The sequence below is a fragment of the Bison bison genome, unplaced genomic scaffold (assembly GCF_000754665.1).
Source record: "Bison bison bison isolate TAMUID 2011002044 unplaced genomic scaffold, Bison_UMD1.0 scf7180017864141, whole genome shotgun sequence".
NCBI classification, from domain to species: domain Eukaryota; kingdom Metazoa; phylum Chordata; class Mammalia; order Artiodactyla; family Bovidae; genus Bison; species Bison bison.
The window spans coordinates 2,866,920-2,889,895 of NW_011494713.1; the positions used below are offsets into that span (position 1 = coordinate 2,866,920).

At 44.5% G+C, this 22,976-nt stretch overlaps 1 protein-coding gene across 6 annotated transcripts; it reads right to left on the reverse strand.

Annotated features, from left to right (window-relative positions):
• Positions 1–6,978: 6,978 nt before the first annotated feature.
• IDNK (idnK, gluconokinase homolog (E. coli)) lies at positions 6,979–22,976 on the reverse strand. Of its 6 annotated transcripts, none has more exons than XM_010840074.1 (5): positions 22,949–22,976; positions 20,287–20,317; positions 19,819–19,901; positions 10,548–10,591; positions 6,979–7,675 (listed from the first exon to the last, which is right to left on the reverse strand). In XM_010840074.1, exons 3-5 carry the CDS (start codon positions 19,852–19,854, stop codon positions 7,330–7,332), a joined length of 426 nt encoding a protein of 141 aa, XP_010838376.1. In that variant the 5' UTR covers positions 19,855–19,901; positions 20,287–20,317; positions 22,949–22,976; the 3' UTR covers positions 6,979–7,329. The 6 variants fall into 6 exon arrangements, with proteins under 6 accessions (XP_010838376.1, XP_010838374.1, XP_010838377.1 ...); XM_010840072.1 differs by having other exon boundaries at positions 19,819–19,905; positions 22,949–22,971; XM_010840075.1 differs by lacking the exon at positions 22,949–22,976 and adding an exon at positions 22,141–22,942.

The following is a 22,976-nucleotide window of genomic DNA, read 5'->3' on the forward strand; positions in this document are numbered from 1 at the left end:
TCTGATGCTGGGAGGGATTGTGGGCAGGAGGAGAAGGGGACGACAGAGGATGAGATGGCTGGATGGCATCACTGACTCGATGGACATGAGTCTGAGTGAACTCCGGGAGTTGGTGATGACAGGGAGGCCTGGCATGCTGCGATTCATGGGGTCGCAAAGAGTCGGACACGACTGAGCGACTGAACTGAGCTGAATTCAAATGTTGTTGTGTTTAATGTTGACCTAGAGGTCTCTTAGGCTGTCTTCATTTCTTTGTTTTGCAGCCATGATTTCCACCATTCTGTCCTCCAGGTCATTTACCCATGCTTCTATCTCAGTTATTCTGCTGTTGATTCCTTCTAGTGTATTACTCATCTCTGTCCTTTAGTTCTTGTATGTCTTTGTTAAACATTTCTTGAATCTTCGTCATTGTTTTCCCAATATCCTGGATCATCTTCACTATCATTATTCTGAATTCTTTTCCTGGAAGGTTGCCTATCTCTACTTCATATAGTTTTTCTGGGGTTTTATCTTGTTCCTTCATTTGAGACATAACTTTTCTGCTTTTTCATCCTAATTAACTTTCTGTAATGTGGTTTTTGTTCTAGCTGCTGTGGGATTGTGGTTCTTCTTGCTTCTTCTGTCTGCCCTCTGATGGAGGAGGCTAAGAGGCTTGTGTAAGCTTCTTGATGGTGGGGACTGGTGGTGGGAAAAACTGGGTCTTGCTCCGGTGGGTAGAGCCATGCTCAGTAAAGCTTTAATCTAATTATCTATGGTGGGTAGGGTTGTGCTCTTTCCATGTTAGTTGTTTAGCCTGAGGTGACCAAGCCCTGGGATCTGTGGGCTCTATGGTAGGGGTTAGTGGTCCAGGACTGATGCTCCCAGTGTGCCCGTCCCCACCACGAGCCACTGCTGACCCATGCCTCCACAAGAGACCCTTCAACAGTCACAAGTACGTCTGGTTCAGTCTCCTGTGGGTCACTGCTCCTGTCCCCTGGGTCTTGGTGCAGACAATATTTTGTTTGTGTACACCTCCAAGAATGGAGACTGTTTCCCCCAGTCCTGTGGAAATCCTGTAATCAGATCCCATTGGCCTTTAAAGTCAGATTTCCTGGGGAGTCTCAGTCCCTTTGTTGGATCCCCAGGCTGAGAAGCCTGACATGGGGCTCAGAACCTTCGTAACAGTGGGAGAGCTTCTTTGGTATCATTGTTCTCTAGTTGGTGGGTTGCCCACCCGGCACGTATGGGATTTGGTTTTATTACGATTGCTTCTCTCCTACCATCTCTTCATGGCTTTGTCTTTGTCTTTAGGGTATTTTTTGGGGGGTGGGTTCCAGTGTTCTCCTGTCGATGGTTGTTGAACACCTAGTTGCAATTTTGGTGTTCTAGCAGGAGGAGATGAGTGCACATCCTTCTCTGCCATCTTGAACCCACTCAGACTTAAGCTAAAGTGACTGTAGGGCCAGGGTTAGAACCACTGATTTAAAGGAAGTAGGAATTTATTAGAATTTAAAGCAGTGCTTCTCAACTTCATTGTGCATACAAATCACCTGGGATATTATTACACTGCATATTCTGATTGAAGAACTCTGAATGGATCTTAGACCTAAAAGTAAGCTAAAACTAAAACTCTTAGAACCTAGAAGAAAACATAGTGTGAATCTTTGTGACCTTGTACAAGCAACCAATGGAAAATAAGTTGGACTTAATCAGACTTAAAAATTTTTGTGCTTAAAAGCTGATCACGTGAAAAAGACAACCCACAGAATGGGTGGAAATATTTGCAAATTGTATATCTGGTAAGTCTTCAAGTTATAGAAAGAACTCTTATAACTCAACAATAAAAAGACAATTAAAAATGGACAAAGGATTAAAATAGACGTTTCTCCAAAGAAGATAAGCAAATGGGCAATAAACACAGGAAAAGATTGTTGTTCAGTTGCTAAGTTATGTCTGACTCTGCGCTCCCAAGGACTATAACCTGCCAGGTTCCTCTGTTGATGGGATTTTCCAAGCAAAAATACTGGAGTGGGTTGCCATTTCCTTTTCCAGGGATCTTCCCAACTTAGGGATCAAATCTGCATCTTCAATTGGCAGGTGGATTCTTTATCATTGAGCCACCAGGGAAGCCCAATGAAAAGAGGAAAATGCAAATCAAAACCTTAATGAGATGCCACTTCATATTCCATTAGGATGGCTGTAATCACAAAGACAGAATAACAGTTGTTGACTAGGATTGCTGGTGGGAATGTAAAATGGTGCAGCTACTACTTGGAAAAGAGTTCAGCAGTTTCTTAAAAGGTTAAACCATGGAGTTAACTTTTAACCTAAATTATCTGTGAACGAATGGATAAATGTGGTAGATCTGTACAGTGAGTACTGCCAATATTTATCAATAAAAAGGAATGAAATACTGATACATGCTGAATAAGGGACAAACATTTTTACAGAGGCCTTGGACAACATGCTTGCTAGGTGGGATGTTAGAACTTCTCAAGATCTTTCCCCTTACCCTCACTTCTAGAGTCCTAGTTACAATAGGGGAAGATACATGTCCTGAGAGATTAATCCTCTAGCTTCCTGTCATTCAACCCTCTGTCCTCAGGGTATAATCAACTATCACACTGTGGCCCTTACTTAAGGTTGAAAACCTACCAAATTCTCATTTTTTTGAGAAGGGAAGTTGAAAACCTACCAAATTCTCATTTTTTTGAGAAGGGAAGTTCAAATTATACCCTCTGAGTTTTTCGCTTATTGCTGTAAAGGTGAATGGTATGTTCTCTCAACTATTTCAAATCTAGGCCTAAAAAACCTTAATGGCAAAAATCTCTGATGAAGGAAAAGCCGTGCCTGTCATCCAAGATCTGGCCTAGTCAGCACTAAAAGGGAGGCCTCTCTGTCCTGCTGAAAGTAGACGGTTTCACAGAACACCTACAATACGGCTCTACGACCATGGTCAAGAAATTCTGTGATTGTTCCTGAACGAGACAATTCTGTAATCGTTTCTGAACCCAGAGGAAAACATGAAGATGACCAAATATTGAATTCCCTGGCAATTCAGTGGTTAGAACTCTGTGCTTTTACTGCCAAGGGTTCGAGTTAAGTCAGGGAAAAATACCTATCTCCCTGTCCTGGCTAATATACTTCTTTAAGAACAGCTTTCGGGACTTCCCTGGTGGTCCAGTGCTTAAGACTGCACTTTCAGTGCAAGAGGTGCTTTTCTATCCCTGCTTGGAACTGACATTCCACATGCCACATAATAATAGTTTTAGCCTCATGTCATGCCTCTCACCTTTTCGAGATAGCCAGTCAACTTACTGAGATAGCCGCTCAACCCACACTTGCTCACAGTATTCATTTAGAGAGAGCCCTGTTTCCTTGAACCTTCTGCCCAGTCACCTAACTTGCCCAAATCATAAGTCCTTGTAACAGCTTACAGAGATATGCCCTCGTGGTTCTGAAGGTGTGTGTTCTTTATGCAGTGAGCAAAAAACCCAGCTTGTTTAATGCAGGTGTGTTCCTCATCACCTGGCAATGGGTTGTGGCTGCCCATTTTAGATAAAGCACGCATTTTCCATTTTGTCACAGTTCTCCACTCCCCGTTGTCTCCCTCATCCCACTGTTAGTGTTTTTGTTAGGTTCTCTAGGCATTCAAATATGCAAGTCCTGGTGGGGACTGTCATGATTTTGGTACCTTTCCCCTAGCACCAGCTGACTGGATCCTTGGTTAAGGTATGTGTTACTCAGTATTAGGTCTGGGGTCCTGAGTGATGGCCCCTGACTTCTCAACCTTCACAAAGTGAAATGTAATTTCTACAGCATGTAAGATACGTCGCATGAGGGGAAAACACTGGAGGAATTTGATTATCTGGAAGGAAATCAGCAACAGGCTACATTTCACACAAGACTGTGTAGGAGTTGAAACAATCCCCTACGTTGAGCCCAACGGAACCTGTGGGCTGGATGTCTAATCAAATAATACTTCCTTGGTAATTGTTAGGCATTTATAATGCCCCTAACAGTCAACATTCCAATCTCAATAATTTTAAATATACAGATTTGCTCTTCAATGAAAGAATGAGGGCTTCCCAAGTGGCACTAGTGGTGAAGAACCCACCTGCCAGTGCAGGAGACAGAAGAGACCTGGGTTCTATCCCTGAGTCGGGGAAAGGGCATGGCATCCCACTCCAGTATTCTTGCCTGGAGAATCCCATGGACAGAGGAGCCTGGTGGGCTGCAGTCTCTAGGGTCACAATGAGTCGTACATGACTAAGTGACTTAGTATGTACTCATGCACAAAGGGAGAATAAACTTACCTATTAGTTTCAGATAATTAAAATCCCTGGGCGATGGTATCTTTGAAGTCAGGCTGTTTTAATTTCTTCCTTCTTGCACTCCCATCCACTGAAAAGTTTGCTCATCAGGTAATCTCCAGTGAAGCGCAGAATGTGAGTACTGAACCTCTGAAGGCACCTGGTGACACCCTGTAGGTGACCCAGTGAGTCTGTGGCAGAAACCAGAACCCAGCCTTTTCAGCATCCCAGTTCCTGAGCCCGCTTGCTGTACTGCAGGTCACCCCGTTATCCTGGACTTAAGGATATCATCCCAGATGTTGCCTGATTTGACCTGACCAAGGCTTGGGAAGGTAGAAGGAGACTCTGCCAGGAATTAAGAAGGAAGACTATCAGAGCGCAAAGACTTAAGACTCAGAAGGGGTTCATAAGTTGCCACGCATTCACAAAAGCAGAGGAATGGGAGTTTTCAACCCCTGGCCTCAGATACCCGTGGATGACAAGTATTATAAGAGCTAACGTTTGTTGAGCCGTTAGCGTGTTGGGTTTTTATCTCAGCACTCTGCATGTGCTATATATCAGTTCCACAAGCTTATGAGGCAGGCAGCCACCCTGTTTGATAGAAGAGAAAAATGTTTAACCTGAACTGATTCCAGTGGTGGAGAGTGGAGAGAGTCCTACCAGAGGAGATGGTAAGTGGCATTGCAAGATTGAGGAAATATTTGACATCTGTTTTTGCACCACTGCAAACGTTTTTTGCCTGTCCCTTCTTCCCAGGTCTTAGTGGCTGGGCAGGGGTGTGGTCAGGGCCAGGTGGGGAGCAGCTCAGGGGTGGGCGAGTTGTTTGAGCTTGCTATGTTCCTGAGGGCCACCAGAGGGCAGTACTGGTTCACACCACAGCCTCCTTGTGACCATTGGCAAGATTGGAGCCCTGATTCTCAGCCCTACCAGACTCCTTTTTTAGAAAAACAAAACTATTTTCTAATGCCCCCTTTACCATCTTGAAGTGAAATTAACTCCTCTGAAAAGGAGGGAAAAAAAGGAAAGTAATATGTAGTAAACTGATGGGATTCAGTAATATGATGCTTGGACATGGCTACACTAGATGAACACAATAGAGTTAGTTTGATGCTTTGCCCATCAGATCACTGAGAATGAAGAATTAAAAAGGCAGCTGGATGTAGGTTGTTGTGTCTGACAGAAATTCACTCATTTTCTGAAAAGATAAATCATTCTTAGTAAGGTTAAAAATAAAATAGGATACAAATGTCCCTTTATTGCATTCTTGGAAATTTCAGTGTGTATTAAAACTGCAAAGAACAAAACTGCTCTTACTTATGTATAAAGCAGAGTTAGGTTCAGTGCTTTAAACAGCCTTAGCCTTTTTCATTTGATCTCTGTGAAGGTTTGGCCTCCCCAGGTGGTGCTAGCGGTAAAGAATCTGCCTGCCAATGCAGGAGACGAAAGAGACATGGGTTCAATCCCTGGGTTGAGACGATTTCCTGGAGGAGGGCATAGCAATGCACTCCAGTATTCTTGCCTGGAGAATCCCATGGACAGAGGAGCCTGGCGGGTTACAGAGTTGGACACGACTGAAGTGACTTAGCATGTGCGCAAGAAGATCCAGGAGGATATTTGAAAATCAGTTCTTTCTTGTGAAGAACTGCCTTCACTGAGAACTCTAGCTGGTACTAGAGGATATGAGATGCCCTATCTGTACACCCCAACCTGGGCTCCCTGAGAGCCAGGGCTTTGTGTTGCAGGTGCTCAAGCCCTCCAGAGTGCTCCTCACAGTACTCACTGAGTACACTGAACTGACCGAGTCCTTTCTCTCCAGCTGGGGGTGACTCTCGTCCAGCCAGAGCATATTGACTGAACAGTTTAAGGGCCTAGACCCTGAGTATGAATGCTGATGTAAACTGAAGCCAGGCAAGAGGTGCCCCAAATAGTCTGTCAGGAAAATCCATGGCTCTACATTTTCTTAGGCAAGATTCGTCCAAGAAGGGCCCTTTCATTCCACTGGCACCATACGCATATATTTTGTTTGTGGTTCCTGAGACAAAAAATTGCATATTCTTGTGAAAGAAAACGGAATTGGTTCCAAAACTTACTTTCTGGCCAGAATCAACCAAGGCCTGAAAAGCAGCTGGTTCTTGTGGCCCTGATTAGATAGAGGGATAAGGATGCTTCTTCCTGGAGCCCTGTCAGGGAAGTGCTCAAACCCAGCCCAGGCTGGCCACATTCCAACTTTCCCCACTGGCGCCTGGTAAGCTGCATACCAGCAACACATGAGCACCTCTAAGCCCCCCATCGCCTCGCCTGACCTGGCTGCCACTGGCATAACGCCGCCTGCTGGAACGTTTTCCTGTCAGGTTTTGGCCACAGCAGCTCTGGTGTTCCTCCCTCACCTGCCTAGTGTCCACCAGCCACAGCTTTTATAGCAGGAAGGGGGCAGGTTAATACTAGCCTGGTCTCACAAGAGTCTGTAAAGTGGAGTAGGGACTGGGGGCAGACAGTCCTGCACTTCATTCACTCAGATTCCACCTTTGCAATTTTTTTTTTAATCCATGAACTGTATGTGCTTTTTATTTACTTTGAAATGGCCCAAAGAGAGGATGAAGAGGTGTGTGGTGTAACGGAACCACAGGTGTGTGGTGAGTGGTCAATTCTGTATGCTTCTCTACTCCTGAGACCAGTCTCCAGAGGGTGCCAAGGATAGCCAAGTTTCATTTATTTGTCCAAGTAAAAGCATGATCAAGAATGTTCTAAATAAGGTCAGGGTTTACAGCTTTGATTATAGAATTTCCTCTGATCATTTGATTGGGTTACATGAATTTAAACTTCAGTGAAGCTTCACTTTCAAAGTTTCCACTCCATTTCTCTGAATGTGCTACAGCATGATGATAAGTCTCCCAGATTACCCAAAATCCACCTGAACAATATCTCAACACACTGTGGTTTATTCACCTTAAGAAGAATCTGGAGAGAACATGGTTTGGGATGGGAGACAAGAGTTACACCTGATGGGTCTGGACCATTGATACAAATGATTCTCATTTCATTTTAGAGTTTCCATAATTGTAGCAATTATCTCTGAAAGATTTTTGTCCACATTGATTTGGATAAAGCTTTCTGGAGCTGATGGGGTCTCCAGAGTATCGAATTGGGACTGCAGTAACTCAGGGGGCATAAAATGATCTTTTCTTCTGAGTAAGCGTCCAGAAATGATGTCAAATGACCCAGTCAGATGGACCACAAGGAGCTTCACCTCAACTGGCTTTTCTTCCTTCCCCGAGTCATCACACTTCAGAGGTGCATCATCTTTTCCTTGTATTAAGATGTCTCTGTATACCTTCTTCAGAGCTGAACAGGCTAGAACTACATGCTGTCCAGAGGCTACATCTCTGTTTAAAAAAAAAAAAAAAAACCTGGGGAGATCCCAAAGAGTGAAGACATTTAAAATAATTGGTGTCAAGCCTAGGCTGAGGACTTTAGTCCCACTTCTCTGACAGTGGAAGGTGTTACAAATGGTGGCCAAGTATCAGGCAGTCTTGGTTTTGAGGTAAAGATCTTCCACTAGTGAGCCCTCTTGGGTGATGTGTTTACCTCTCTGAGCATCAGTTCAGTTCAGTTCACTCACTCAGTTGTGTCCAACTCTTGTGACCCTATGGACTGCAGCACGCCAGGCCTTCCTGTCTATCACCAACTCCTGGAGTTTACTCAAACTCATGTCCATTGAGTCAGTGATGCCATCCAGCCATCTCATCCTCTGTCGTCCCCTTCTCCTCCTGCCTTCAGTCTTTCCCAGCATCAGGGTCTTTTCCAGTGAGTGAGCTCTTCGCATCAGGTGGCCAAAGTACTGGAGTTTCAACTTCAGCATCAGTCCTTCCAATGAATATTCAGGACTGATTTACTTTAGGACCATCAGTTCATCATCTCTTAAATGTGGCTACTCAAGAGTACCTGCCCACAGAACTGTGGTATGGAAGTTTATCATGGTGCCCAGCACACAGGAAGTGCTGAGTAAGTATCAGCTCTGCCCCTTGGCTATAGGATGTGACTGAGCCAGCACCTGTGGACATGGGTGGCTGCTGGCAGGCACCTGTGTCCCCCACACAGCATGGCTCAGGCTCTCCTCAGATTTTCTCCATTCCTACTCTGCAGTATGCTGGAAGAATCTGGGGAAGTTACCCATGCAGAGCGGAGAAAGCAGGAAAAAAGAGAGCACCAGTCCCTCTGTTTTCAAGGTGAGCAGAAAGTGAGTAGTTTTCAGAGATGCTGAAAACTAAGAGAAAAACCTGAGCCAGAAATAGAGGTAGATTGACAAGGCACCAATAAGGGAAAACCTAAACAGCATATTATAATGCAGAGACATTACTTTGCCAACAAAGGTCTGTCTAGTCAAAGCTATGGTTTTTCCAGTAGTCATGTATGGATGTGAGAGTTGGACTATTAAGAAAGCTGAGCGTGGAAGATCCGATGCTTTTGAACCGTGGTGTTGGAGAAGACTCTTGAGAGTCACCTGGACTGCAAGATCCAACCAGTCCATCCTAAAGGAAATCAGTCCTGAATATTCATCGAAAGGACTGATGCTGAAGCTGAAACTCCAATACTTTGGCCACCTGATGTGAAGAACTGACTCATTGGAAAAGACCCTGATGCTGGGGAAAATTGACAGTGGGAGAAGGGGACGACAGAGGATGAGATGGCTGGATGGCATCACCAATGTGATGGACAGGAGTTTGAGTAGGCTCTGGGAATTGGTGATGGACAGGGAAGCCTGGCGTCCTGCAGTTCATGGGGTCACAAGGAGTCAGACACAACTGAGTGACTGAACTGTACTGAAGGGAAAACCAGTGTGGTCCAAGACCATACACGAGGATGAGCCCCCCTACCACTAAGCTGATGTATACCGTTGTCTTCTTGGAGCCAGGAAGGAACTAAATAAAGTTGTCAAGGGTCAATGCTGGCTTGGGTACTTAGTAGAGATTTCAGTTCAGAACTGAGAACTAAGAATTCTGAAGGGGCCTGCCTTGATCTATGGCCATCGTAGACTGGAGACCCAGTGGATGGAGTGTGTCATCAGCAACAAACCAATGTACTTGAGCCTCCCAGCTCTTCTCAAGGGCATGAGTGAGAGCTTGTTAGTTCTGAGCCTGGAGGTCTGATCTCCACTCTCCTGAGACTCTTCACTTTGGCTTCCATCACAGGTCAGAATCTTTGATCTGACGAGTCTATTTATGTTACAGACCCAGTTGGGTAGGAGTTCTCAAATCCTAAAACCCAAAAACCTTAAAACCCTAAACCCATACAAAGACAGGACTGCCAGCCACGTCTGTGTGGTGTTTTAAAAAAAATGTAAACTGAATTTTTAATAAGTATAATGTCATATGGCTCAAATGGTTTTAGATTTATAAAACATGACTTCATCTTAGAAAGCAAGATTTGGAACTCATTCACTGCCACTCCTTTATCTTCCATGTCCCAACCAGGATTCCCACAGGCCAGACCCACAGATGAGAGAAGAGGGTCGTTTGCTCAGAGGCATGCTACAGAGCTGGACAGTTTGAGATTTCAGTTCTGGTAGCGAGTTATGTTGATTTGCAAATGACCCCAGATCTTCCTGGTTGTCAGAACTTGAAGTAGGAGGCAATACAAGTGGTGGCTAAGATATGGCTATAACAACATTATTATTTTATTTAGGACTTACTATATGTATTAGGTAGACTTCCCTGGTGGCTCAGATGGTAAAGCATCTGCTTACAACGTGGGAGACCCAGGTTCTATCCCTGGGTTGGGAAGATCCTCTGGAGAAGGAAATGGCAACCCACTCTAGTACTCTTGCCTGGAAAATCCCATGGACCGAGGAGCGTGGTAGGCTACAGTCCATGGGGTCGCAAAGAGTCGGACGCGACTGAGTGACTTCACTTCACTTCATATATATTAGGTACCATTCTAAGTGCTACCCACACTTATTCACTAATTCCTCACGACAATCTGTAAGGACTGTTGTGAGTAGGAACTATGTCCCTATTTTTCAGAAGAATAAACAGGTTTATGGAAGCCAAGTTGCTGAGTAAAATTCCCAGCTAGTAATTATGAAGTTGTCTAGAAGGCTGACTCTAGAACCCAACACTCTGTGGCTGATTAAAAGTCATTGTTAGTCACCAGATGGAGGTGCATTTCATTTCTGGTATCCTTTATCATTAGTCAGTTATGATTTCAAGAGTGGTTTCCTTTACTCACTGGCTTATCTGGGGTCTGACGTTCTCTTACCTTCGTAAAACGTCATGCAATTTGCAGAGCCATGGAATTCTGTCCTGAAATTAAAACAAACCAAAGTGGCTTTTCCAGATATTGTTTCTTTGTACAGAAACATGTTCATCATGTTCATCAATGTTAAGGTCCAGAGAAATCTCAGTGGTTTTGAGGAAGAGGCTGAGGAATTGTCACTGGGCAGTTCAGCACAGAATCATGTTCCTGGTCCAGGTGTCAGGTTCTTTCCACAATGATAAAAATTACCCTAAAATGCCAGTATGTAACCCCCCCATTTCAATCTCCCCATTATAAATACACTTTATAAATACACTTTCTTTGGTTCTGATATGTTTGGGTGTGTGTGTGCTAAGTCGTGTTTGACTCTGCGACTGCCAGGCTCCTCTGTCCATGGGGATTCTCCAGGCAAGGATACCAAAGTGGGTTGCCATTTTCTGATACACTTAACAGATCTTTAATTGTATTTGCATAATTCTTCAGGTGCTTCTGATCTCAAATGCAGAGAGTTATTCATAGAAACTCTTAAGTCAGCTGCCCCCGGTCCTATTCTTCAAATCCTCTAAAAACAAAGCTGCTTTCGGATAAAAGTATCGTGATAATTTTGTATTTTTCCAGAGAAGGCAGAAGAAGTTTACATAGGACACCCTAGAGTGTTACACAAAGAAGTTCCCCTGGGGTAAATACTGATTGGCCACAATGCATTACAAAAAAAAACCCCAACTTTTTATTATGTGAATTTAAAACATATACAAAAAGAGACAAAATGGTACAAAACAAACTTCTCTGTACTCATAACCCAGCTTTAATGATTTTTCAGCTCACAATCTGGTCTTCTATATGTCCCAACGCCTATCCTTTATCATTTTGATGCATATTCAAGAAAGATGATGTCTTTATTATTTAAGACTTTTTTTTCGGCTGCTTTGGGTCTTCATTGTGGCATGCAGGCTCTCAACTTGTGGTGTGCAGGCTTGGTTGTGGTATGTGGGCTCTTGGTTCTCCAAACAAGAACTGAACCCAGCCCTGCATTGGGAGCATCGAGTCTTATCCACTGGACCACCAGGCAAGTCCCCATGATGCATCTTTAAAAGTCCTTGCTCATTTGACTACCATTTTATCTAGATTTTTGTATTTGTATAATTGAGATTGACTTGCATTTGTTTTCTTGTGTAGTCCATATTAAATTTTGGTATCAAGGTTATCCCTGCCTCCTAAAAATAAGTAGGGCAGCTTTCCTTCTTTTTTCTCTTCTTTGAAACAGCTTGTATACAATATATTATTTTTATGGACTGAATGTTTTTATTTCCCTAAAATTCATATCCCCCATGTAAGAATATTTGGAGGTAATCAGGTTTAGATGAGGTCATGAGGATGAGGTCTTCATGATGGGATTAGTGCCCTTATAAGAAGAGACCAGTGAGCTAGTATATACTCTTTCTCTCCTGCTGCTGCCCTCTCCTTCAACCACCCAGTGGAGATACAGAGAAAAAGTTTCATTCCACCAAGGCCATCGCTCTGTGCTCAGCAAACTAAAGACCTTCTAGTTACTAGGATCCACCCTTGTCAGGAAGCAGAGAAGGATTTTGTGCACACACATACTCCATGCACACATGCACACACACACATACACAGTTAACATTTTTTCATTATATGTATCTTTTCATATTAAATAATATTTTTTAAAAGCACTGTGTGCTAATATTGGGTTAAGAGTCCTGGAAGTTTTATTAGTCACATAATTCTTTAAAGACTTTACTTCTGTGTACACATTACTCAATCAAAGACTACTTAGAAGTTCAAATGTTACAGCTATAATATCTGCCGAAGACAGAGATCAAATGACAACTATTACCAAACTTACATGAATGGTATCTTAAATAACAATAACTACATAATTCACAGATACTATTACTCAAATTATAACAGCTACTACAATGTACACACGATAGCTCAAATGTATTTCAGGAAAGCCTTGTTTATGTTAGCACTTGTCTGAGTACTCAGTGGACCCAGTATGGTTATTTCTAAACAAAGTAACAAGATGATGAGGCTTACCAGTTCTAATAAACTTGCAGACCATAAAGAATTTTGTGCTCTATGGGGAGACTTACATGCTCCTGGAAAAGTGTATATGTTTAAGACTTATTCTTGGCAAGATTTTCTGACATCATACTAAAAAACTAAATGTTCTAGAGAAGTCTGTGAGGAGAAAAAAAGTTGTAGCAGCTGTACTTATGGAACTTGAAATTGCCACCGTAACACAGTATTTTCTAGACTTATGATGGGGGTCAGGGAAGAAGACTGTCAAGGGTTATGCTGCTGCTGCTGCTAAGTCACTTCAGTCGCGTCTGACTCTGTGCGACCCCACAGACGGCAGCCCACCAGGCTCCCCCGTAGGTAGTGGGGAAAACTAGCTGGACTTACTGAGCCGTGCAGTATTTTATGACGGAAAATTGCCCACGGGAAAGCTGCCAACTCAAGCCCAGATTTGGATTTCCCTTTCCTTCGTCCATTTGCAAGGATCTGTTGTGTGCTTAGGGAGACCCAGACACGATCCTGGGTCCTTTCTTTCAATACTCTACACACGATCACCCTGAGTTTAACTTCTAAGATTCCATTTGCACCCAACTTTGTAAATTCCTTTCTCTTCTGTATCCTCATTGTGAACAGCTAAGCTTTTCTACTACATTCATGAACTAACAGGGATAAAAAAGAAAACACTATCATTTATCCAAAGACCTTAAAAAAATTTTTTTTTAAACCTCCTGGCTATATCTTCCAAAACAGCTTCTCCAACAGAAGGCTGCAGCAGAGCAGGGTGACTGGGCCTTAAAGACTCACATGTCAGCATGAGCAGTTTCCTACCTAGGACCCAGACCTACAAAGATATGGTGCCTTTCAAACCCGCAGGAAGGGCTGCACAGGCAACTTACTTGGTAAAGTGGTATACTAATCATTAATGGGACTAACTTCAGTGTGTTTCACATGTAAATAGAGGTGTCCGGCTTCAAGTTTAAGAAATGATGTCAACTTCTATAAAGTTAAGGAGTCTTCTTACAGCATATGGGGGCCACAGTGAGGTATCTTTCTAAGCACTTGGAAAAGAAGGAAAGAAGCTTTTTCTTTAAGGCTTTAAAGATCAACACTTAATAGAAAGGGACAGAGATGTTTAAACTCATCTGAAGAAGTAAACAATGACCCTCAGGCTAGCAGTGCATCACTATGATCCAACTATGTATTTTCACACACATAGAGGAAGCACGTGAGGCTTGGGCGTGAATGTCCAGCAGGAACACTATAGGATTAGACAGCAGAGTACTGTCCAGAGGCCATGGCGTTCTGGCCTTACGACTTCAAATATCATGTTCTCATTAGCAAACGTCTCTCTGATGGGGTGGGTGGTCTCACACCATTAGAAACCTAAGCTTTAACTCTCTTACTCTTTTGATTGCATGTTCACTGAGATACCTGACTGCATTTTGGCTTCTGAAATCAGATTGATGTGTTATGGGCCACGTGGCAGTTAAATTTCTTCTTGTAAGTTAATCAACTGGCATTTATGTAGAAATCTTGTGACCCTGACTAGTGGGGTTCTCATACGAGACATGAACCTGTGTTCAATGTGTTGACAGTATCAGGGGTTGAGCCAGCAAGACAGAGCCTGACTACCCTGGTCCCATCTGGGTAGTCGGGCAGCCGTTTCCACAATGCATCCCTGTCACTGTGCATGTCTCTAGGTGAAACAAAATCCTTAGACTAGTGCTGATCTCCATTCAGCAGGAATGCTTGGTTTGGAAGAGGTAGTAGGAAGGTCGCTCAGTCGTGTCCGACTGTTTGCGAGCCCATGGACTGTATAGCTTGCCAGGCTCCTCTGTCCATGGAGTTCTCCAGGCAGGAATACTGGAGGGGTTTGCCATGCCCTTCTCCAAGTTGGAAGGTTCAGATGGTCAAATGCTAATTCACATATTCAGTATTCCCATACCTACTTAAAGAGTTCAAGAAGCAATTATAATGATGCACTAGGACTGATTCACAGATGAAAACACAACAAAAAATGAGCTGTACTTCTGCACGAGTAAAATGTTCATAGTGGCTTTGGATGCACCAAGGAAGGGGGATAATTTGTTTAATTCCTAGTACTTTAGCTATCTTACCTTTCTTCCCACTAGCAGAGGAGCAACCTTGTGTTTTGTTATTTTAACTAGATTGCACACTTCCTCCAGCTCATCAGCACCAAATCTCTGTACAGAGATCAATCTCTGTATTATTTTATGGCTTAGGAAACATATGTTATTGCATTAAGCTGGATATTGACTTTATTAGTCATTATATTTTCTGCATGCCTGAAATATTTCACAATAAGGATGAAACAAGTGAATTAAAAAAAAAAAAACATATTTGGGTAATAAACTTCCTACCCTTTGTACAGGTAAACAGAACTTTGAATCCTGCTGTCTAAATACGTGCCTTAGCTGAGAATTGTGCATGTAGCTTCACTTAGTCACAATAAATTCCTCAGAAGCTCAACCATGAAAACTAATAAATGGAAATATAAAACAGAAATAGATGCCTTCAGACACCTGCCCAATCAGAATGCATGTTGGACCAGTTTATTCACAGCACCAGTAAGGTCTGGGTCCACCAGCCACAGAATCAATGAGAAGGCTGGAGATAGCAATGAAGTACTTTCAACTTTATTTTACCTTAGTTTCCAAGTATTGAGTCACAGTTATTACACAGTTGGGTTCCTTCCCTAGAGGCCCACAGGGGGCCACAAGGAGAGAGTTCTTCCAGAGTCGCTCCAGGTGCTACGTGAATTCCCGGGCGGGACACCAGCATTCTCACCCCTGGTCTGTGTGAAGCCAGGCGTCACCTGCCTCATGTACCCATCCAGGCCTAGATCCCTCCAAGGGATGTGCTGTCTGAGGGCCACGCCTCGCTCCTGCTCTATATCACCCTCGCTTTCACCCTTTCCATCTCCATTTAAACAACCCTGATTCATTTCTCATAGACTAGGTGTGTGAGGAGTATCAGGGCCTTTAACACAGTAGAAAAAGTAGGGTCTTAGAGGTTAGATCCCCTTGACTCTGTGCTTTTGCTCAAGTTACTTCTCTGTGCCTCCCTTTGTTCATCTGCAAAATGGGGGAATCATGTAATTCACTGATCTGCTTTGGGATTTAAAGAGGAAAAGGAGTCGTTTTAAACATTATTTTTTTGGGCTGATTTTATAGCTGCAATAAATGGCATCAGTTTCCAACTTTGAATCTGGAAAAGACCTTTAATAAATGAATTTGGTACGCAGTAGATTCTAATTCCACAAATAATGAATATTTAATATGTGCAAAGCGCCATACAGAGCACTGGGAATATAATATGAATGGTGTAGTTCCTGTCCTCAAGGGGGTCACAGCCTGATGATGGGTATCTATCAGCTAAACTACACGTAAGGCAGAGATGAGGGCTCCAAGGGATATACTAAGAAGGGCTCTAAGTGGAGTAGAGGGAGAGATCAATTTTGATCAGGCCCAAGGAAGACTAAATCTTCAAGGATAAAGAGGATTTTAATGGAAGCAGGGCCTGCCAAGCAGAGGGCAGGGTAAGACTGGGAGTATTAAATATTAAAGATGCTTTGCCAAGACTCTACAGTAAATGGATGAGGCAGGAGCTTAGCACTGCCGACCAGGTGTGGGAGTTGCTTTGTGACGAGGGTAAGGAGAAACTGTCAGGACTAGATAGTCAAGATTCTGAGTGAGCTGCTAAGGAGTTTGGCCTTTACTGTCAGGTCTTAGGGAGAACTTGGACACATGAGATCCAAATTTTGTATTCATAATGTTTGTGAAGAAAGGGGATGACTGAGATTTCCTCTTCACAGAGGCAGAAACCGAGGCCAAACAGAGATACTAGAGCAAATTCACTGCATTCTGTGTGTAAATACTACAGACAATATCATAATTAGTGAAGTCACACACAGAAAGTCTTAGAGGAAAGAGAGGAGGAAACAACATAATCCAGATGAGCATCCAAGCTTACTGGATTGCTATTCTAGGTCCCTTCACTCCCGACAGTCCCTGCATGCAGGGATGGGGTGCAGTGGACCCTGAGCCCCAGCCCAGGGCTTAAGCACTGAGGGCTAAATCAGAGCATCGTGAGGACAGAGAACGCTTCCTTGGCCTATCTAGAAAGAGAAAGTGTCTTCTGGAAGGGGATGACAATTAAAGGGCAGGCGCTCAGAGGAACAGATGGAAGAGGAGTGTGCCCAGCATTGCTGGGGGAGGTGGACAGAGGGCAAGGCAAGTGGGAGGGGAGCAGTGGAGGTGAGGGACCGGTTTAATCTGGTGCAAAAGTGAACCTAAGCCCACAGAGGGCAAAAATGCATATAAACAAAATACATACCCCCAAAAGATGGGTATATACATAAAATTCAATTAGTAGGTATTTTTGGAAGATGCAACCAAGGGTGATATATTCTGTGAAAGAATTTGTAGCATTGGTCAAATGTTTTATACAGGGTAAGTATTATATTTGTAATCAGCAACAAAACTGTCCAAAACCTCTCTTTTAAATAGACTCTGAGGTTGAAGTCTGCTCAAGTGTCACCCCATGGGCTGCCAGAACAGCATGGACCTGGCACATCAGGGAGACTCACTGACGGACAGCTTGGAAATCATCATCTCATCATGTCAACCGTGCATCCCTGCCTGGGTGGCATGTCTTTCTCCACCAGCGCTGTCCAGCAGAGCTTCCTGCCCTGATAGAAATGTTCTCTACCTGCGCCGTCTGGATTATCAGCCACCAGCCACATGTGGCTTTTGAACACTTGAAGTATGGCAGTGCAATCCCAGAACTGGAGTTTACACTTAACTGAAATAGCCTTAAGGTGCCCTTGGTGTATTCAGCTCAGGTTCTTTGTCTTCAAATCTTAGCCTTCTGAGTACAATGTGTGTGTATGTGTTACTCAGTTGTGTCTGACTCTCAGTGACCTCATGGACCTCCCCAAACCATCCTGAGAATCTCCCCCAAGGCATACCATTACCTCTGCCTCTAATAGTCTACCTGATGCTCAGCACAGTATCCTCTGGGGGACGGGGGCCTGCGGGCTGGTTGCCAGGGCAATGAGGAGGTGGTCGTGCCAGCTCAGCTGTGACCCACACCTTCGCTCACCCACACCCACTCACTGGGCTCTCATCAAAAATGGTAGCCATTTGCTGTTTTACTGCATTCCTCTCTGCTTCATCCAATGTCAGGAAAACTTGTATAGCTTCCTCTGAATATATTTAGTAACTCGTTATGTTTCTTCCAGTAATTGATAACCTTTTCTTCTGTACAATAAATTCCTCTTCTCAGTTCTCCTCAGCCCCTAGCCCCATCAATACTGCTCACTTAACAAGGCTCACTTGTGAGTAAGAGGAATGATGCTTAAATGCCATTATAAAAATCTGTCCATTTGGGGTTGCTTTACTTTGTTCTTTAATTTTGTACTCAGCAAGGGGAAAAAGAAAATAACCCTAGCACGGTCACACTTTACACACTCCACAGAAATGATGTATTACATGTATGCATATATAGATACGGTATTAACAACAACAGTAAGAAGTGATATTCACTGAATGCGTCAGGTATGTCTCTGTGCACACTTTTCATTTTATCTAATCCTCTCAAGGACCCAATAAAATAGATCTTGTCACCATTCCTACTTCACAGGAGGAAAATGAGGCAAAGAGAGACCAAGCCATTTGCCAAAAGTCACACAAGCTCAGTGGTGGGGCCAGGTTATCTACGTTATGTTTATTATCTCTAGTACAGTATCATTGTTATGTTTAAGTTGTTACTCCGTATCTCCTTTTGGCTGCTCTCCTCCCACCTTCTAAAGTCAAATGCTGTGAACTTAAATTTTGATGGTTCAATGTTTAAACTTGGGGAGCACTTCCTGAAACAAACAGAAACCCTCAGAGTGCTCTAGAATTAGACCTAATAGGGGTTAGTGACTTCAGTCCTTCAAGGCAGGACAAAGAGAAGAAAGTGGAGCACAACCTGGGGGAGCCGAGTTCATGGTACAAACACCAGTGTTGCTCTTTGGCCAGTTTCATCTCAATACCGGTCCTTTGGACACCCTTGGCATGTGGACCTGCCTGGGGCCCCTGCTGCCAGCTGCTCTGTGGACCCACCCTAGGCCCTGTGCTCAGTCTCTCCTGGGTGACAGCTAGTTCTATGAATCCACAGTTTGTGACTCTGGTTTGAGAAAGACCCTCTAGAAAAGGCCCTCACAACGGTGCATAAAGGAATGAGATGTCAGGCCGTCCATTCTTTCACTTACTCTTTCATTCACAAATTTGCCACAAATATTTTCTGATACACACTGTGTGTCAGGCTCTGGGGATATATAATGGTTAACAGAAATGGCCACAGTGCCTGTCCTTTTGGAGGTAAAATCTAGTTACAGGGACAAATATTAATCAAATTCTCACACCATCACATGCCATGTTACAACTGGGACATGGATGATAAGGGATATGCTGCCATGAGAGTCCATTAGAGGAGGTTTTATCTAGAAGTCAGGGTGAGGTTCCCTGAAGAAGGGGCACAGCTGCTGAGACGAGATGCATGAGCAGGTAACTGAGAGGAGTGGGGAGGCGCGTTCTTCACAGTGGGAACAGCAGACACAGAGGCCCTGGGGGAGGAGCATGGCAGCAGAGCCACTGAAAAGGGCCAGGACAGCTCCAGTAGAGACGGGGGTAGACGAGTGGGGGTGGTATGTGGGAGGGTGGGGTGCACCCAAAGACACGGGGGTGGGGCACTGCCAATTTGGCCTGACCATGTACGTGTAGGATTTTATGTGTCTGGTCTTGACGCTGAGATAATGGGAAACCTCCAGAAGGCCATTTGAGTTTGCAAAGATCACTCTAGCTTTGGGGTGGGCACCAGGGCCTGGAGAGGGTAGGCTGGTAGGTCCTGAGAAGAAAAGGTGAACTTGCACACGTATAAGCCACAGAGGAATTACACTCTGCAGATTCAAATCCCTCAACAAAGTGTTCTGGCAGATCCTGCCGAGCTGGGGCTGATGGTGGCATCAATCCTGATGCCAGTGTAGAGTTTAGACAGGAGTTCAGGGCCACAGCTCACATACATGGCAGGCCTGCTGTGCACCTGGCTTCTGGAGCACTGTCTTGAGTGCGTGACTCAGGAACTCTACTGCCCCAAGTGTGCAGGCATCTTCACCTGCATCCCTCGGCTGGGACATGCGTTGGAAATAAAAACAGACAGTGCACCTTACCTCGTCATTCAGCGGTATCCCTTTTTGCATCTTCATGAGATTTTCCTCTGGGTGGTAGTCATCTGCATCGTAGAATTTCCATCCTAGCTTTAAGAACAAAGTGAAAGAGGGTACACAGCAGGTCATGCGGCCCATGTGATGGGCACTGTGGGTTCCTAATACTAACAGCAGGTGTAGAAACAACCTGGCCACCCTCTTTCCCACCAGCAGCCACACAGACCATCCCTCCTCCACCCAGGTGCAGGAGCAGGGAGGTCTGTAAGGATGCTTCACTAATCCCGCCCACTGGGTTGCTGCAGCTGTTTTTTTCATTCATCATTATTTTCCATGACCAAGGAAAGAGACAAAATTGCTCCAGGCGGTTTCACAAGCTTTGTGGAGGTGTCTGAGGTGACTTTACAAACCACGCAGGCCAGAAGCAACAAGACAAGATGAGACTTGCAGCTGGGAGGTGTTAGCACAGGTTACCTCAGATGCCAGCAGGGCGCCCACCGTGGATCTGTGGAGAGGACACAGATGCCATGTGACTACCCTTCCCCCATCTGCCTCTTCCATCCAAGGAGCCGTGGGAAGCACATGGCTGCCCCACTGGTATTAAACACCAACAACTTACAATACTGAAACTGAGACATGTGCTCCTCACCCTGGAGTCTAGAGCATGGCTTTAGTTTTCTCCAGGAATTTAAATAATTATCCAGTTTTCACTAAATTTTCCCCCAAAAGCAATACCTAAGATCTCATTAAACTCCTGAAGTTTTTTTTTTTTTTTTGGTCCCTGTTTTGTAGATAATTATTTTTTGAAAAAGAACAGGATGAGATGGTTGGGTAGCATCAAGGACTGAATGGACATGAATCTGAGCAAATTAGGAAGTAGTGAAGGTCGCAAGGAGTTGGACATGACTTAGTGACTGTCATGTCCAGTCACTACACGGACAACAACTGAATAAAGTGATAAATTCTACTCAGGATACTGGAAGAGGGGTCTGACAGGGAATTTAACCTCTAAGCACCCATACAAGGTTCACGGAGCTCATAAAAGCATTAATATATTGGGACTTAAAAGGGACACACGCTTCAAATAAAGGACTCGGAGAATTACCAGCATTCATTACTAAGTATGGGAGTTGAATGCTCTCTGTTCAGACCCTAACAACTACAGGTCAGTGAAGAGGGCCTGGGTCCCAGAGCTTGAGATCTGGCCAAAGTCTCCATTCTGCCACTAAATGACTACGCCCTCCTTGTCCTCTAAACCTCAGTTTTCTCACCTGCAAAACAAGGGAACTGAGCTACATTTATCCATTCACTTTCTCATTTCACTCAGCCAATATTTAATGAGCATCTACTAGCTCCCAGGACATAATGCTCAGCCCACTGAGACTGGTTTCAGCCATCTTGAGGTTTACAGTTACGTGCAATGGGGGTAGGGATGGAGGCTGGCAGGCGATGAGTTAGAAAGGAAGCCCCCTCTTGCTCTCAACTTCTGAAGTATTACCCAAATGCCAATCAATGACATACAACCTTCAGGATTTTTTTATTATACCCTCCTCCTAGTTCATCATGCCTTCTCACCTAAGTTGTACATGCCACTTTTACAATTCTGTGTTATTTTTATTTAATTGCTTCACTCTTTAAAATTAAACAAATGTGTTAAAGAAGGAAATTCATTCCGTCCCTTATACAGGAAGCCATCCTCACTTGCCTTAAGTAGGAGGTAACTGAAAAGATGCACACAATGAAAACAAAACATTATGAAGAAATTCTATACTGTCAATTACCAAGGGTTCTCTCTTTTGTTAAGAAAGTATCAGGAAGGTGTTAAAAAGACACACCGAGATGTCCTCCCTAAAGTGACCTAAGGACTGAGAGAACCAGAACATCTCCCATTATGTTCACGCCAATGGAGGCTGCATAGGCTGACATGTTGCAGCCTGCTGGTGATTAAACTGTCCCAGCCAACCTCCAGGGCTGGAGAAACCAGTGCTGTGTACACCAGAAATCACACTTAAGACCAAGTTAGATTAGCCAGGAATGAACATGTCAGCCACCAGTCATAATTTAAAACAAGAGCTAACTAGACTAGGGTGTAGATGGGCAGAAAGGAGATAGAAGGAAACTGAAGAACCATTCTCTACCACTCTAACCAAACTTCTTAACCAGGGGACATGGTGAAGGTCCCTGGTCCATGTTTGAAGATGGACCAAGGACCCTCAGTAGAAATAAAGCACAGTGCTCCCCTCACAGGAGACTGGTCAGAGCGCAGCATTACAAACCAGTTTGGCACCCAAATGCCACAGTAATTTTTGTAAAGCTAAACCTACCTACCTGGAGCAAGAAGGAGTCTTGGAAATACACTGGACCGCATGGGCAGTTCCAGCTTCAGAACATTCTAGAAGGGTGAAAAGCCTTTGGAGGCTGTGAAACTTCAGTTGTCTTTTGCTGCCTCTGGTGGAATGCCGCCTGTCTTTTCTGATAAAGGGCACTGCTAGACTTTGGACTAAGCAGGAAAGGCTTCCTCGGCCCCTCAAGTTGGCCAGACTGGGCTGGCCAGGGGCTCTGTGGTATGGAATGCTCTTCCTTCCTCACAAACCTGGAGCATTCTTCATATTTAATACTCCATATTTCTAGTTGAAGCGGGGAACACAGTAGGTTAGAAAGTTAAATTCACTTTCTAAACTCTGATCAGAAAAGTCCAAGGCCAGGAAGGAGGAAGCTAGTGCTGTCCAGCCTGACAAATGTCTCTAGGCGCTTGGGAGGAGGTTTGCCTGTGCTCTGTGGTCCCTTGCTCTCCTGCACGCTGTTCTCACTTGAGGCCCCCAACAACCTGCCCGGGCCGCTCCAGGGGCCAAGCAGAACCCGTTACCCCAGCAGGCGCCGCTGCCTAAATTCAGAGATGCAGAGCCCGAGTCTGGGAAGTGGCCCCGGGCCAGGAGCTCCCGGAGCGAGCAGGTTGGCAAGTGCGGAGAGGGAGGGAGCAAGGTGCTCTGGGCCTCAGTTTCCTCATCGGCAAAGGGAAAGGAAGGGGGCTCCCCAGGGAACTCCAGTCGCCACGGGCCCCAAACGGCGGCAGGTCTGGCCTCCGCCGCGCGCCGCCTCCCCAATGCGCCTCCCGAGCCTGGCCCCCAGCACCTACTTCCCCGAGCCGCTCACGCCCATCACCA

Bases quoted from the DNA above. Each gene is read 5' to 3' on its own strand.
- IDNK (XM_010840072.1), bottom strand. From the start codon at position 22,971: ATGGGCGTGAGCGGCTCGGGGAA. The intron at 20,318-22,948 runs GTAGGTGCTGGG...TCCTCTCCACAG, and splicing joins GGCGTGAGCGGCTCGGGGAA to ATCCACGGTGGGCGCCCTGC. The intron at 10,592-19,818 runs GTAAGGTGCACT...TTTTAATTTCAG, and splicing joins GGATACCGCTGAATGACGAG to GACAGAATTCCATGGCTCTG.